Below are 17,871 nucleotides of genomic sequence, written 5' to 3' on the forward strand. Positions count from 1 at the left end.
CTGTGAGAACAGGATGCTGGACTAGATGGTCCGCTAGATGATCTAGCAGGCTCTTCATATGTTCTTTAACAGACAAGGCAGCCTTACCGTTGGGCAGAGTAAAGCAGCTGCCTTAGTGGATGCTGGTGGTTGGGAAACGGCAGTGAAACGCTGGGAGTGTCCTGGCCCTGGGGTCCCACTGTGCTCTAAAGAAGACTCATGTGGAAGAGGTTGAGTCCACTTTTGGGGGTAGAGGATTTCAGTAGCTTCTCCTGTGCCCTCTTGGACAGAGGACACAGCCTTACCGCCATCCTAAAACTCAGAGAGTGAGTCCTCAGCAGCCCCTCCCATCTCCTAGACTTCACAGAAGCCAGAGGGTGGAGAATAAGGGATACCGCTGGCTCTTTCAAGGAGGTGAGGCTTCTTGCAGGTCAGTCTTGCCTGTCTTTATAAGGCCTCAGGTGGCTTCAGCTTCCTGTTGGCTCAATATATTTCATAGCTTGGCCAACAGAGCCCTACTGGGAGCTGTCCCAAGTCCTGACTGCAGCTTCAAAGCTCAGCCAACTGGGCCCACTGGGAGCTGTCCAGGCTTCTAATTGCTGCCCTATGAGCCATAAATGCTGGTATAGCACAGTGGGGAGGAGAGCCTGGCTGGAAGTCCAGAGTCTGAGTTCAAATCCCCGCTTGTGTCTCCTGGGTGTCAAGGGCCAGCTAAAGATCACCCCCACAGGGAGTGGCTCAGGGTTATGTGCCCTGCCACCTGTGCAGCTGTGGGCAAGCTGCATAGTCCCAAGGATCCCAGTTGCCCCCAGCTGGCAGTTGTAGACAAGGAAGGGGCTGGCTTGTGCAGCTGTGGCAAGCTGAGCAGGCCCTAGCCAGCTGGGGAGGACTAGCCTCAGGAAGGCAATGGTAAACCCCCTCTGAATACCACTTACCATGAAAACCCTATTCATAGGGGCGCCATAAGTCGGGATCGACTTGAAGCCAGTCCATTTCCATTTCATGAGCCATAAGCCCCAATACAACAGAAAATTGAAGCTCATGTGGCCTGCCTGATGCCCCCAGTTAGCCTACTGTCCTTGAGTACCCACTAAGTTAGCCGGCTGTCCTTGAGTACCCACTAAGTTAGCTGGCTGTCCTCAGGTGCAACAGTGGGTGCCAATTAACCTGGTTAACCCCACAGGCCATATACTGAGATAATTATGTGAGTCCCCATAGCCTACCAACCCCCGACATAGAGCAGGCCTCAGTCTGTGTCTGATCCTAGAACATGCTCCAGAATTCTCTACTTTCAGCTCTATGGGATTTTCAAACCTCGGATGAATTCTACTGGATGTGACATTTACTCAGACCCCTTGGAAAAGCAAACGCTGTGTGCACACGCTTTCCGTCACATTGGGGCTGCGAGAGAAAAGTGACCAAAAGAGGTGGCACCCACAGCTTTATTTCAAAAATCAAAATGTGCCCATGGGCAGGAACTAATACGCAGAAGCTGCTGTTAAGCAGATTTCAGTTATACGTAAAAAGAAACTACCTAACAATAAAAGCTACTTACTCGTGGATTTGTCTCTTTCACTGGAGGCATTTAAGAAGAGGCTGTAGTTGCATCCGGCAATGAACTTCCTATAAGCAGTGGGTTGGACTAGAGGACCTTCCAAGATCCCTTCCAGGTCTATGATTCTATGGGTGACAGTCCCAAGCTAATTCCAGGGGATGGGCTGGCTCACTTCAAGCTTTAATTGAGAAATGTTCCCATGTGGTGATCTCAAACCTCTTACCAAAGCAAGACATTGCAAACAGGTACGTTGGTTTTATTTGGTAATTAAACTTCTATCCCATCCTTCTTCCCAAAGGAGCCCAGGCAGGCACAGAAAATCAGAATACAAAAGGGTGAGATGGGGTGAAGAGAAAGAGAAAGAAAGAAAAGCTAGCATATCATATATCTAACTCTCTTTTAAAGCCGTCCAAGTTGGTGGTCGTCACTACCTCGTGTAGGAGAAAATTCCATCATTTAACTACGCTCTGTGTGAAGAGAAGGGAGTAGAAAAAGAGGAAGGCCAAACAAGCAATGGATTGATTCCATAAAGGAAGCCACAGACATGAACTTACAAGATCTGAACAGGGTGGTTCACATCACGACCAATGCTATTGGAGGTTGCTAATTCATAGGGTTGCCATAAGTCATGACTGATTGACTGGAAGGCACATAACAACAACTGTGTGGAGGAGGATTTTCTTTTGTCTGCCTTGAATCTTCCAACATTCATCTTCATTGGATGTCCATGAGTTCTAATGTTATGAGAGGAGAAAAACATTTCTTGACCCACTTCCTCCATGCCATGCCTGATCTTGTACGTCTCTATCATGTCCCCTTTTACTAGCCTTTGCCTTTAAACTAAAAAGCCCCAAATGCTGCAACTTTTCCTCATGAGGGAGTGTCATTGAGGATATAGCCAGAAGAGCACTTCACACTTGCAAGTGGTTGGGAAAACTGGAGTTGTAGAACCACAAAAAAAGTAGGGAAAATGCCCTATAGGTGGGTCAGGAGAAGGAAAATGGAGCCACAGAATATGCTGACTGCTGTGAAGGGGGAGGCAGGGGGAGGACAGAAAAACCGTGGGGAGGGGGAATGTAATGAACTGGCTTGAAACCTGAACAGGGATCACTTCATGTCACAACATTTTGTTGCAGGTTCCATGTGTGTGTGTGTGTGCGCACGTGTGTGTACTCACACACACTGAGTTACATTCATATGCATCCTTTTTTCTAAGGAGCTCAAGGCAGGGTTCGTGGGTGCGCCTCCCCGCACCCCCAACACCCATGGATGTAATCTTTCCTCTTTGGGGAGTTGCTCCATTCCCTTGAACATTTTGGTTACCCTTTTCTGAACTTCTTCCAGCTTGAGGTGAGGCAACCAGAACAGCACATGGTATTCAAAAAGGAGTTGTACCATAGATTTGTCTAATGGCATAATGATGTAGGCAGTTTTATTTTCAAATACATAAAATCACATGAAAAAATTAAACAAGATTAAAAATCACAAGATACTATTTGATAAAAACCAGTCCGATGTCTGTCCCACTTCAACGAACAGGACCATTGTTCTTTTAAAAGCTTGGCAAAAGAGGATTGTTTTTCACATGGTGCCAAAAGCCAACCAACATTGGTGCCAACCTAATGTCAGGGGAGAAAGATCTTCCACAGCCAGGGAGCTGCCACTGAAAAGGACCTGTTATGGCTCTTGGTACCCAGGACTACCTTACGTAATGGAATGACCAAAAGGACCCTCCCGGGGAGATCTCAAGTCAAGGGCTGGACAGTACAGAGAGTCTAGCTTCTTCAAATAGCTAAATCAAAGGCTGTTTAGGGATTTATATATTAATACCAGCATATTTAATTTGGCTCGGTCGAGAATAGGTAATCAGTGTAGATCTTTAAGAACAGAGTCTCATGGTCCTGAGCAAGTAGGCCAGTCAAGACCCTGACAGCTACATTTTATACTAGCTGCAGTCTCCAAACTATCTTCAAGGGTAGCCCCAAAACCCCAAAAGAGGCAGACTCCTCCACAGAATCGTTGTGGGTGGTGATACCATGCCCCAGGAGGGACTTAATACTGGGAACGATCTATCGTCCCCCTGATCAAAATGCTCAGGGAGACCTTGAGATGAGATATGAAATTGAGGAAGCATCCAAACTAGGAAATGTGGTAGTAATGGGTGACTTCAACTACCCGGACATAGACTGGCCGCATATGTGTTCCAGTCATGACAAAGAAGCAAAGTTTCTAGATATTCTAAATGACTATTCCCTAGACCAGTTGGTCATGGAACCGACCAGAGGGACGGCAACCCTGGACTTAATCCTCAGTGGGGACCGGGACCTGGTGCGAGATGTAAGTGTTGTTGAACCGTTTGGGAGCAGTGACCACAGTGCTATTAAATTAAACATACATGTAACTGGCCAATTGCCAAGAAAATCCAACACGGTCACATTTGACTTCAAAAGAGGAAACTTCACAAAAATGAGGGGATTGGTAAAAAGAAAGCTGAAAAACAAAGTCCAGAGGGTCACATCACTTGAAAATGCTTGGAAGTTGTTTAAAAACACTATATTAGAAGCTCAACTGGAGTGCATACCGCAGATCAGAAAAGGTACCGCCAGGGCCAAGAAGATGCCAGCATGGTTAACGAGCAAAGTCAAGGAAGCTCTTAGAGGCAAAAAGTCTTCCTTCAGAAAATGGAAGTCTTGTCCGAATGAAGAAAATAAAAAAGAACACAAACTCTGGCAAAAGAAATGCAAGAAGACAATAAGGGATGCTAAAAAAGAATTTGAGGAGCACATTGCTAAGAACATAAAAACCAACAACAAAAAATTCTATAAATACATTCAAAGCAGGAGACCATCTAGGGAGGCGATTGGACCCTTGGATGATAAGGGAGTCAAAGGTGTACTAAAGAACGATAAGGAGATTGCAGAGAAGCTAAATGAATTCTTTGCATCTGTCTTCACAGTGGAAGATATAGGGCAGATCCCTGAACCTGAACTAACATTTGCAGGAAGGGATTCTGAGGAACTGAGACAAATAGTGGTAACGAGAGGGGAAGTTCTAGGCTTAATGGACAATATAAAAACTGACAAATCACCGGGCCCGGATGGCATCCACCCGAGAGTTCTCAGAGAACTCAAAGGTGAAATTGCTGATCTGCTAACTAAAATATGTAACTTGTCCCTCGGGTCCTCCACCGTGCCTGAGGACTGGAAAGTGGCAAATGTAACACCAATCTTCAAAAAGGGATCCAGAGGGGATCCCGGAAATTACAGGCCAGTTAGCTTAACTTCTGTCCCTGGAAAACTGGTAGAAAGTATTATTAAAGCTAGATTAACTAAGCACATAGAAGAACAAGCCTTGCTGAAGCAGAGCCAGCATGGCTTCTGCAAGGGAAAGTCCTGTCTCAGTAACCTACTAGAATTCTTTGAGAGTGTCAACAAGCATATAGATAGAGGTGATCCAGTGGACATAATGTACTTAGACTTTCAAAAAGCGTTTGACAAGGTACCTCACCAAAGACGTCTGAGGAAGCTTAGCAGTCATGGAATAAGAGGAGAGGTCCTCTTGTGGATAAGGAATTGGTTAAGAAGCAGAAAGCAGAGAGTAGGAATAAACGGACAGTTCTCCCAATGGAGGGCTGTAGAAAGTGGAGTCCCTCAAGGATCGGTATTGGGACCTGTACTTTTCAACTTGTTCATTAATGACCTAGAATTAGGAGTGAGCAGTGAAGTGGCCAAGTTTGCTGACGACACTAAATTGTTCAGGGTTGTTAAAACAAAAAGGGATTGTGAAGAGCTCCAAAAAGATCTCTCCAAACTGAGTGAATGGGCGGAAAAATGGCAAATGCAATTCAATATAAACAAGTGTAAAATTATGCATATTGGAGCAAAAAATCTGAATTTCACATATACGCTCATGGGGTCTGAACTGGCGGTGACCGACCAGGAGAAAGACCTTGGGGTTGTAGTGGACAGCACGATGAAAATGTCAACGCAGTGTGCGGCAGCTGTGAAAAAGGCAAATTCCATGCTAGCGATAATTAGGAAAGGTATTGAAAATAAAACAGCTGATATCATAATGCCGTTGTATAAATCTATGGTGCGGCCACATTTGGAATACTGTGTACAGTTCTGGTCGCCTCATCTCAAAAAGGATATTACAGAGTTGGAAAAGGTTCAGAAGAGGGCAACCAGAATGATCAAGGGGATGGAGCGACTCCCTTACGAGGAAAGGTTGCAGCATTTGGGGCTTTTTAGTTTAGAGAAAAGGCGGGTCAGAGGAGACATGATAGAAGTGTATAAAATTATGCATGGCATTGAGAAAGTGGATAGAGAAAAGTTCTTCTCCCTCTCTCATAATACTAGAACTCGTGGACATTCAAAGAAGCTGAATGTTGGAAGATTCAGGACAGACAAAGGGAAGTACTTCTTTACTCAGTGCATAGTTAAACTATGGAATTTGCTCCCACAAGATGCAGTAATGGCCACCAGCTTGGACGGCTTTAAAAGAAGATTAGACAAATTCATGGAGGACAGGGCTATCAATGGCTACTAGCCGTGATGGCTGTGCTGTGCCACCCTAGTCAGAGGCAGCATGCTTCTGAAAACCAGTTGCCGGAAGCCTCAGGAGGGGAGAATGTTCTTGCACTAGGGTCCTGCTTGCGGGCTTCCCCCAGGCACCTGGTTGGCCACTGTGAGAACAGGATGCTGGACTAGATAGGCCACTGGCCTGATCCAGCAGGCTCTTCTTATGTTCTTATGTAGAGCACATTACAATAGTCTAGCCAGGAGATTACCAGTTTATCTCACGGAGCACCTTCAACGCCACCAATTATGCCGCCCGACAAGGTCGGCCACACAGGGCCTTCTCTCAATCCCGCCAACAAAAACAGCCAGATTGGCGGGTACAAGAGAGAGGGCATTCTCAGTGGCGGCCCCCACTCTTTGGAACTCCCTCCCACAAGATCTCCGGCATGCCTCTTCCCTAAATGTATTTCGGAAAGCCTTAAAGACCTGGCTTTTTCAGCAGGCCTTCGGGGTATCCGGGGAGGGTTAATTGATATAATTGTAATGCCTCCTACCCAGTTTTAATATTGTCGTTGCAGATCTATTGTTTTTATTGTATTACTGTATTTTATTAATTGTATTTTAATAATTTTGTAAGTTGCCTAGAGTGGCCATCGGCCAGATAGGTGACGAAGAAATTAAATTTATTATTATTATTATTATTATTAATGTGCCTTGAAGACGCTATGGAGAGTGAAAAGGAGGGTTATAAGTTCAGTAATCTTCTCCCTGCCTCCCCTCCCCTTGTAGTTTCCTTTCTGTCCTGTTGCATTTTAGACTGCAAACTCGTCGGGGCAGAGACCTGTTTTCTGTTCACACTGATGACATCATAATCACCTCATTCTCTCAGTGTGGATCCTTACGTAGCCAAAATGGCACCACCCCCACACAAGGGGGAACTCCAAGTTTTGCAGAAGAATATGGAGGAGAACCAAGGTGGTGGTGCACATTTAAAGTATATGGCTTCCCTCAGAGAATCCTGAGAGCTGTAGTTTGTTAAGAGTGCTGGGAATTGTAGCTCTGTAAAGGGTGAACTGCAGTTCCCTGGATTCTTTGGGGGAAGCCATGAGCTTTAAATGCTGGTTAAATGTGCTTTAACAGTGTGTAGTGTGGATGTGACCTTGGAGAATGAGGTCATGGCAAACTGTCTTCAAGAGCAGCCCCATGTAGAGCGCTTTACAGTAGTCTAATTGGGAAGAGCCGTAGTTTAGTGTCAGAGCATCTGCTTTGCATGCAGGAGGCCCCAGATTCAATACCCAGCATCTCCAGGTAGGGCTGGGCAAAGATGCCTGCCTGAGACCCTGGAGAGCTGCTGTCAGTCAGTCTAGAGTGACAATACTAAGCAAGTTGGACCAACAATCTGATTCAGCATAAGGCAGCTTCCTATGTTCCCAGGGCATGCCTTGCGGGCGCTATTCAGAGTGGAAAGGTGGGATGCAAGTTGAATAATCATCTCCCTACCTCCCCTCCTCCAAAAATCCCACAACACAGTAAGGACTGGGTATGTAGAATGCAGATTGACTGTTGGGTGGTGGGGGGAGAGAGAAACAGAAAAATGGGGATGGGGATGCAATGGAGTATCTTAAGAAAGGGTATGGCTGGCTAGAACCCTGAACAGGAGCATTCCACACTGCAACGTTTTGTTGTAGATGATGGTGATGATGATACTTATATCCCACCCTTCCTCCCAATAGGATCCGATGGCAAACAAAAGCACTAAAAACACTCTAAAACAGCATAAAAACAAACTCTAACATATATTACAACAAAACATCCTTAACAACATATTAAAACAAAACATCTTTAAAAACATCTTTAAAAAAGTTTTAAAAACATCTAACATCTTTTTTAAAAAAGCTTTAAAAACATTGCTTTTAAAAGCAATTCCAATACAGATGGAGCCTGGGATAGGGTCTCTACTTAAAAGGCTTGTTGAAAGAGGAAGGTAAGAAGAAGATTTATATCCCACCCTTCTTCCCAGTAGGAGCCCAGGATGGCAAATAAAAGCACTAGAAACACTCTAAAACATCATAAAAACAAACTTTAAAATATATTACAACAAAACATCCTTAACAACATATTAACACAAAACATCTTTAAAAACATATTTAAAAAAAAAAAAAAAGCTTTAAAAACATTGCTTTTAAAAGCAGTTCCAACACGACACACACTGGGATAAGGTCTCTACTTAAAAGGCTTGTTGAAAGAGGAATGTAATAATTATAATAACACCATGACGATCATCATCCCAGGGAACCCTTACGTTGAGAGTTCTTCCCAGGCGCGGGCCTGACCACCGCCAGATGGCTCTGCTGCCTTGCAGAGGCGGCTCTGCCTCTCGCTCCCCCTCCCCTCCCCTCCCCTCCGTTTAGCGCCCCGGTGGGCAGAGCTTCCTGGAGCAAACGCTGCGAGATCCGGTCAGCGGCGTCTATGGAGATGGAGAGCCCGGACCCCGGGGTGCCTCGGCGGCCAGTCTAGCGGGAAGGAGGGCGGGAGACTGGCTGAGTCTCGGGGAGGGGCGCACTCCAGAGAGGCGGCTTGGAGGTGGAGTGGCGGGGGGGGCTGTTGTTCCGCCGCGATTCCCTTTCCCCTCCCTGCGGAAAAACAAGGGAGTCCCGCAACATTTGGGGAACTGGCCAAAACAATCCCTAGTTTAATGCGTCTGCAAGGGAGCGACTCAGCCTGCAAAAGGTAACGACGGCGCCGTCCTGAGCTCTTGGGCTGGGGGAAGGGGCCAGAGGAAAAGCTGAACTTTGCGCGCTGCCCAGGGAAACATGGACGCGTTTCATTTCATGTTAGGGGGTCTCTCCTTTTACCTGTGGGCTTCTAAAAATGATAGGGTTGCGGTTGGGGCTTGTTTGTTTTGTTAAAGCAAACAGGGTTGGTGCCGTGAAACAAGCAGCGCGGGAGGGGGAACGAAAGTGCCGATTTTAAAATAAAGAAACAACAAGGGGTGGTGGTGGTGGAAGTTGCTGTTTTAATTTGAGGGCTATTTTTCAGTGAATGCAAAAAAAAATGGGGAGGATTGCCTTGCAGCAGAACAGCGAGAAGATTGTTGTTCTTCTCCCATACTCGAAGTCCGGGAGTAGAGCTGCATGTTGGTAGATTCAGGACAGACTAAAGCAAGGACTTCTTTGCACAGCTCAGGGTGAAAGTATGACATTCGCTCCTGCAAGATGGACTGCTGGCCATCAACTTGGATGGCTTTCAAAGAGGTTTAGAAAAATCAGGCTACTACCCTCAATGGCTCAGAGGAAGGCAATGGTAGAACCACCTCGGAATACCGTGAAAACCCTATTCATGGGGTTGCCATAAGTCAGAATTGACTTGGAGGCAGTCCATTTACATTTTACATGCCTCTGAAGGGACCCGCCACTGAGAAGGCCCTGTCATGAGTCAGTGCCATCCAGGCAGCTCCACCAACAGGGTCTCCCTAGCTGATTGTAGGGCCCGAGATGGTTGATATTGGGGAAGGCACTCTTTCAGGTACTTGAGCCCCAAGCCATTTAGGGCTTTCTGTGCTGGGCCCGGTAAGCTCACTGGCAACCAGTATAGCTCTTTCAGGACTGGTGACACAATGACATACGGTGATGGCTTATTATCCTGGTTAGTTTGGTATGAAACAAACCACCGCCTCTGGTTTGGAGGCAGGGATCATGGTTAATTTCTATGCAGTGCTAGCAAAGATGAACAAAGGCAATGTGTTTCGGCTTCTGCAAGCCATGGCTTGCTGTGACATGCGGCCATGTCCACCATGGGCAAGGGTTTAACCTTGGGAGATGATGTTTTGGGATTGTGCTGTTGGCTTATATCATTGACTTTTATATTTGAACTTTTGGAAAACCAAGACAACTTGAAAATTTATTTTCTGAAGGGTGCAAATAAAGATATTTAAATAAAATAAAGAATTCAAACTAAACATGTAAATACTGTGTATCACAATATTGTCTTCATGGGAATTGTTGCTGCCTTTTTGTTATTATTTTGATTGCCCAGGTCAGATATTGCGTTGTCCATGCAAGTATGTGTGGTGGATGCTGAGACTATTTGGTTCCATTCAGATAGTCTTCCAAACTGCAGAAGAGGAAGGAATGTGTCATGGGCTTGTGATCTTCCTCTTCCTCTCATGTGGTAATTCCTTCCTCCACTTCTGGGTTGCTGCAACCATAGTTTGCTATGATGCCCAAATCAAGCAACCTACAGTTAGTGCTAACCTCCAAACCATGTTTTTAGCAGATTTGGAAACGATGGATGGAGGTTGGTACTAACCATAGTTTATCAGACTTATTTATTTATTTATTTATTATTTATTTATTATTCGATTTATATTCTGCCCTTCCTCCCAGCAGGAGACCAGGGCGGCAGTATCGTGGATATAATGACTTAGATATCATGGCTTATTATGTTTAGGAAATCGAGGTAGAAATTGGCACGTGAGGGGGAAGAAACAGTGTGTCAGTGTATCTGAACTGAACCCCTAAATGACAGCTTCCAGAGGGGTAGCTGCATTAATCTATTGCAACATAAGAACGTAAGAAGAGCCCTGGTGGATCGGGCCAATGGCCCATCTGGTCCAGCATCCTGTTCTTACAGTGGCCAGCCAGGAGCCCATGGAAAACCTGCAAGCAGGACCTGAGTGCAAAGAGCGCTCTCCCCTCTTGCGGTTTCCAGCAGCTGGCATTCGGAAGCATTCTGCCTCCACACATAGAGGCAGAGCATGGCTATCGATTAGCCATTGATAGCCTTATCCTCCCAAGTATTTGTCGAATCCTCTTTTAAAGCTATCCACATTGGTGACCGTCACTGCCTCTTTTGGGAGCAGATTCCATAGTTTAACCAGGTGCTGCGTGAAGAAGAACTTTCTTTCATCTGTCCCGAATCTTCCAACATTTATTTATTTATTTGTTGTATTTGTACACCGTCCCACAGCCGAAGCTCTCTGGGCGGTTTACAGTAACGAAAAACATTAAAAACAAATATACAAATTTAAAACACATCTTTTAAAAACAATTTAAAACACAATTTAAAAAATTTAAAAACACATGCTAAAATGCCTGGGAGAAGAGGAAAGTCTTGGCCTGGTGCCGAAAAGACAACAGTGATGGCGCCAGGCGCACCTCGTCGCATCGTTCAGCTTCATTGGATGTCCATGAGTTCTAGCCTTATGAGAGAAGGAGAAAAACATTTCTCTATCCACTTTCTCCATGCCATGCATAATTGTATACACTTCTATCATGTCACCACTTCCTCGCCTTTTCTCTGAACTATCAAGCCCCAAATGCTGCAACCTTTCCTCATAGGGGAGTCGCTCCACCCCCTTGATCACTTTGGTTGCCCTTTTCTAAACCTTAGAGAGCCAGTGTGGTGTAGTGGTTAGAGTGCTGGACTACAACCTGGGGGGCCAGGGTTTGAATCCCCACACAGCCATGAAACTCACCGGGTGACCTTGGGCCAGTCACTGCCTCTCAGCCTCAAGAAAACCCTATTCATAGTGTCACCATAAGTCGGAATAGACTTGAAGGCAGTAAACACATACTTTTCTGAACCTTTCCCAAGTCTTCAATATCCATTTTCAGGTGAAGCGGCCAGGACTGTACACAGTATTCCAAATGCAGCTGCATCATAGTAAAAACAACACATTATTTTGGCACGTTAAAGGCTAACGTATATTGTGGTATAAGCTGTTAATGATCCCGATGAAGCATATTCCAGCCCATAAACGTTTATGCTGTAATGAACATGTTAGTCTTTAATGTGCCTCCAAACTCTTTGCTGTTAGGGGAAGGACCATAGCTCAGTAACAGAACATCTGCTTTGCATGCTGCTGGTACACCAGCCACATCCTGTTCCTTACCCTTGGTGTAAACCCCTAAATGGCTTCGACCCATGTTACCTGAAGGGTCATTGAGCCTTTTCAATGATTGTGGTTGTGGAAATGCCCTCTCCAGGGAGGCCTGCTTTATGCCTACATTTTGGTCTTTTCAGGATCAGGTGAAAACTTTTTTTTAAAATGCCTAGGCTTTTCAGTTTTAAAAACACGCCCTTGTGCATTACTGGCTTTCTCTGTTGCTGATTTTATCCTGATGCTGCTTTTAACTGCTCTGATTGTATGTTTTTCTTGTGTTTTTATATTTTGTTTGAAAACATATTTACCTCTGTATGCATTCAGTGAACTTGGTGGTGATGGGTGGCATTAAAATACTGTGATTGGATTTAAAAATTGTTTTTATATATGGAATTGTTTTTAAGTGTTTTTATTGCTGATGCTTTCATTGTGAAATTGCTTCAAAATATTATGGGAAGCAATCTGTTGTTGTTATGTGCCTTCAAGTCGATTACGACTTATGGCGACCCTATGAATCAGCGACCTCCAAGAGCACCTGTCATGAACTACCCTGATCAGATCTTGTAAGTTCAGGTCTGTGCTTCCTTTATGGAATCAATCCATCTCTTGTTTGGTCTTCCTCTTTTTCTATTCCCTTTGGGTTTTCCCAGCATTGTCTTTTCTAGTGAATCATGTCTTCTCATTATGTGTCCAAAGTATGATAACCTCAGCTTTAAAACCTCGTTTTAGCTTCTAATGATAGTTCTGGTTTAATTTGCTCTATGACCCAATTATTTGTCTTTTTCACGGTCCATGGTATCTGCAAAGCTCTCCTCCAACACCACATTTCAAATGAATGTATTTTTCTCCTATCTGCTTTTTTTCACTGTCCAACTTTCACATCCATACATAGAGATTGGGAATACCATGGTCTGAATGATCCTGACATTAGTGTTCAGTGATACATCTTTGCATTTGAGGACCTTTTCTAGTTCTCTCATAGCTGCCCTCCACAGTCCTAGCCTTCTTCTGATTTCTTGACTATTGTCTCCATTTTGGTTAATGACTGTGCTGAGGTATTGATAATCCTTGACAAGTTCCATGTCCTCGTTGTCAACTTTAAAGTTACATAAATCTTCTGTTATTGCTTTAGTGTTCTTGATGTTCAGCTGTAGTCCTGCTTTTGTTCTTTCCTCTTTAACTCTCAACAGCATATGAAAAGCAATTCATAAATGGAATCAAAGAAGATGTAAACAAACATTCAAAATTCAAAATTGCACTGATGCATTTAGCTTTATTGGCCTGCATTTAAAAAAAAACACAATTTTTTGTTGTTGCTTTCTATTTGTAGCAAAACAAGAAAAGGCGTTAGCCAATGTTAGCAGACCCGTCGAGCAGACCATTGAAATCACTGGGCTTAAATCACTGAGTACAACCAACAGTGGATCCACTGTCAGAGGCGGTATGCTTCTGAGTACCAGTTGCTGGGAATCAGAGGAGGGGAGAGTGGACTTGCGCTCAGGTCCTGCTTGTGGGCTTCCCATTGGGGCATCTGACTGGCCACTGTGAGAACAGGATGCTGGACTAGATGGACCACTGGCCTGATCCAGCAGCCATTCTTATATTCTTATTACTCCTTGGTGAGGAACTGGGTAGAAATACGACTGATGAATCAGGGGATATTAGGCAATTACAAGGCTGTCAGTCAATTAATCTGATTATCTGACCAAACGTTGCAGTCCTGGGAATTCCACAATAGCGATGTTCTCCCCTCACTATCAGAAACAGTAAATGCCTCTGAATGCCAGGGGCTGGGAATCACATGGCTGCCGTGAGAACAGGCCATTGGCTTGATCCAGCAGGGCTCTTCTTGTGTTCTTATTGAATGTTACCAAAGTCTGTGTGCGCAACTACAAAAGGAATCTCCAGGTGGGGAATGGGGGTATGTCCTGAAATATATATATATTTTTCTCTCTGTGTGCGTGTGAAACAGAACTTTAAAGCAGAATCCAAATCAAGCGACGCCTTCTTACATCACCCTTTTCTCCCTGACAGATTTTGGCAAAATGATGTGTGTGTTTGTCTTTGGAACATTCCCTCCTCCTGGGGGAAGAGAGATGGTTGCAACGGAGCCAGTACAGGTAGAGGATGGATTGGGGGAAAACGATTGCACTTTAGCAGTTTAAAAGATAAAGTAAAAAAAAAAAGAAAGATAAAATAAAACGAAGGGGGGGCGGAAGTGATCAAGCAAATCTTTTATTTTCTTTTTCTTTCAGGCCCCACCGTTCTCCTTCGAAGAGGTGGCTGTCTATTTCACCGAGGAGGAGTGGGCTCTCCTGGACACGGAGCAGAGAGACCTTTACTGGGATGTCATGCAAGAGAACTACGAGAACGTAGCGTCCTTGGGTAAGGAGCTGGAAGGGAAGGGGCTGTGGCTCAGTGAGTAGAGCGCCTGCTTGTCATGCAGAAGGTCCCTAGTTCAGTCCCCGCCTTCTCCAGGGAGGGCTGGGAATGTCCCTGGTCCGAAAGCCTGAGAGCCGCTGCCAGTCAGTGTAGACCAAGGGTTTGACTTACTATAAGGGCCAAACAAAAGACTTCACACCGCGCATGATTACACTGTGGGATTTGCTCCCACAAGAGGCAGTGATGGCCACCAACTTGGATTGCTTTAAAAGAGGGTTAGACAGATTCATGGAGGAAATTTAGGCTGGCATGCTGCTTCTGACAGCAGAGGTCATTCATTCATTCATTGGCGATCACTCGTGGCCGAGTAAGATTGTCTTCCAGGGTAAGGTCTTCAACCATAGGTGGCTATGGAGGCCAATTCTGGATCCACACAGCCTCCCGCAGTGAGGTTTCCAGGTGGAAGATGGTCGCGATGAGGATTTGCTTGACGTGCCCTGTGCTTAGCTTGTTTGTCCCGTTCGCCCTGTATTCATGCTTCTTCAAAGTCCACAGCACCCTCTGCTGTCAGAAGCAGCATGCTTCTGAATACCAGTTGCTGGAAACCACAGGAGGGGAGAGCACTCACCTGCTCAGGTCCTGCTTACGGGCTTCCTTGAAGAGGCATCTGGCTGGTCACTGTGTAAGCACAGGATGATGGAGTGGATGAGCAGGCAGACTGCTTAATTATTTTTCTACCTGCAACACGAATTTTAATGCACTGTTCTAGATGCTGTATGATTTTTTAAAATTGCATTTGTATTGCATTTTCATCCTTATATTGTATGGTCTGAAGGTACATGAGGCCACCACCTTGCTGAAGCCAAGCAGGTCTGGGTCTGCTCAGTGCCTGGATGGGAGATCACCTAAGAACCACGTCTATGCTGCCTCGGCTTCCTTGACGAAAGGCGGGGTGAAAATAAATAAATAAAACAATACCTTAAAATTCAATGTAAGACATAAAAGAAGCAATACCAAAAAAAAAAATCTATATGAGTATTCATTGCAGGCCCACCACCTGAATGAAGTTGGACCACAGTGTGGGAAATGTTATAGACCTTAATTTACTTTTTGAATGGAAGGAAGACCATCTCCATCCCTACAAGACCCTCGTGGGTGTTAAGATCAGCAGGGAGGGCCCTCTTGGGAGTTCCACTGCCCTCAGAAACTCGGGGTGGTGGTGGCGGCCCGGGAGAGAGCCTTCTTTGTGGCAGCGTCTAAGTTGTGGAACTCCTTCCTCATAGAAGTGCGCCTGGCACCTTCACTAAACAGCTTTCAGCAGATGCTGAAGACGCACCTCTTTACCCTGGCCTTTGACGCCTGAGATGTATATTTTTAGAAACCACCCTATTTTTGTGATTGTAAGTTGTTTAAAATTCTTTTGACATTGTGTTTTAAATTGTTGTGACCTGTCCTGGGACCTCAGAGTAAAGGGTGGGTAATAAATAATAAGAATAAGAATATTCCGTTCTTGCAGGGTAAAGTGGGACCGTCAGGTTCACCAGTTCTCTTCCTGTTTGGTTAGAGTTAGTCCTGAGCCCTCAAAAACTTCTGTTTACCTGAACTAAGGATGGCATTAGCTCTTGGCATAGAAACATGCATGATAATGGGCACAGCATGAAATGTGGGCCTCGTAACTGCGATTTATTTATTTATTTTATTTTATTTATTATTTATACCCTGCCCTTCCATCCAGCAGGAGCCCAGGGCGGCAAACAGAACACTAAAACACTTTAAAACATCATAAAAAGACCTTAAAATACATTAAAACAAAATGTTAAAAACATTAAAACAAAACTTTTAAAACATCTTTTTTAAAAGGGATTAAAGACATATTAAAGGCAATTCTAACATTTTTCTAAATTTTTCTAAATTCTTAACTTTTAATTTATAAAAATTATGCTCCTCTATCTGACCCCATTCAACTGTTAATACTACACACAAACCTACAAAGCTTCCTTATACCAAGTCAGACCATTAGTCCATCTATCTTAGTATAGTCCATACTGGCCGGCAGGAGCTCTCCAGGTTTTCAGGCAGGGGTCTCTCCCAGCCCTACTTGGAGGTGCCAGGGATTCATCTTTTGCATGCAAGGCAGATGCTCTACCCACTGAGCTACAGCCCCACCCCAAACAATAAACTACTTATGCACCCCTAGGAAAGCAAACAGGTTCCCACCCCCTGCCACTAATATATATGTTGAAGCAAAGTTAGCAGGGTGCGTCAGGATAAGTATGTTTTGGGGTTGTTATGCTAAAATAACCTTGCTTATTAAGACACCTTTCCATTACATGGTTTGCAAAACTGATTGGGAGCAGCTCCTGTTTGTAACAGGAAATATAGAAGCATAGAAATGAAATAACCTTGTTTTGTTCTGATTTTACAACCTCAAAACAGGGTGAAGTGGGACAGTCAAGGTTCATCGGTTCTCTTGCTGTTTGGTTAGGGTTAGCCTGAAGCCCTCCCTGCACTTCAAAAGCCTCTGTTTCAAAAGCAAACATCATTTACTTTGTACATCTCCTGATTCAGTCCTTGCTCTGGGCATCCCTAAACAATAAATCTCAGCCTCTGAAGTTCCACAGGATGCTGTACATTGTCTTTGTTGCAACAGGCTAATTGCATCTGCTTTGCATGCAGAAGGGCCCAGCTTCTGACCCCGACATCTCCAGGTAGGACTGGGAAGGTCCCTCACCTGAAAGCTGGGAGGGCCACTGACAGTCATTGTAGACAATACTGAGCTGGACAGACCATTGGTCTAATTCAGTATAAGGCAGCTGCCTATGGTCCTTTATAGAGTCAGTGTGGTGTAGCAGTTAGTGTCAGACTAGGAACTGGGTTCAAATCGCCACTGGGTGACCTTGGGCCAGTCACCATCTCTCAGCGTAATCTGCCTCAAAGGGCTGTTGTGAGGATAAAATGTATGCCACCTTGGGTTCTTCGGAGGAAAAGTGGGATGAAAATGTGAATGAACGAATAATGTGGGGGTGTGAAGATTTTTTATTTCTTATTTACTGCTGTCTACAAGCAGTATATAAATCTTGATAAATAAATATTGTATTTATTTCAACAATTTATATAATGCTTGAGAGCCAGTGTGGTGTGGTTAAGGTGTCGGACTACAATGTGGGAGACCAGGGTTCAAATCCCCATGAAGGTCACTGTGTGATCTTGGGCCAGTCACTGCCTCATGAAAACCCTATTCATAGGGTTGCCATAAGTCGGAATCGACTTGAAGGCAGTATATTTACATTTTTATATAATGCTTAATTGTGTCTCTGTCATGTACAATACAATAAAGATTAAAAAAAACTATGAAAACTATAAAATCAGAATTCAGTTAAAATGGCTGCTGAATTTTTTTAAAAAATCTTCAGTAGTGCCAGACGCTCAACAGGGAGGGGGCCTGTGTGACCTCAACTGGATAAATAAACAAGGAGCCTGAGGACTAGTGGCTTATCTTTAGTTTTGCCTAGTTGGTTTGTGGCTGAGATGAACCCAGAATGGAAGAATCA

At 44.6% G+C, this 17,871-nt stretch overlaps 2 protein-coding genes across 2 annotated transcripts in view; both read left to right on the top strand.

Annotated features, from left to right (window-relative positions):
• LOC133381083 (zinc finger protein 91-like) overlaps positions 1-17,871 on the top strand; it is a 164,079-nt gene that overhangs the window by 19,176 nt on the left and 127,032 nt on the right. The window lies entirely within an intron of this gene.
• The window catches only part of LOC133378873 (zinc finger protein 436-like), a 29,442-nt gene continuing 19,897 nt past the window's right edge, over positions 8,327-17,871 (top strand). The window contains exons 1-5 of the mRNA XM_061613487.1: positions 8,327-8,374; positions 8,466-8,642; positions 8,763-8,784; positions 13,973-14,058; positions 14,194-14,323. Of these exons, the coding sequence (XP_061469471.1) occupies positions 8,327-8,374; positions 8,466-8,642; positions 8,763-8,784; positions 13,973-14,058; positions 14,194-14,323 (463 nt within the window). The remainder of the gene's footprint in view (positions 8,375-8,465; positions 8,643-8,762; positions 8,785-13,972; positions 14,059-14,193; positions 14,324-17,871) is intronic.

The sequence above is a fragment of the Rhineura floridana genome, chromosome 3 (assembly GCF_030035675.1).
Source record: "Rhineura floridana isolate rRhiFlo1 chromosome 3, rRhiFlo1.hap2, whole genome shotgun sequence".
Classification (NCBI taxonomy): domain Eukaryota; kingdom Metazoa; phylum Chordata; class Lepidosauria; order Squamata; family Rhineuridae; genus Rhineura; species Rhineura floridana.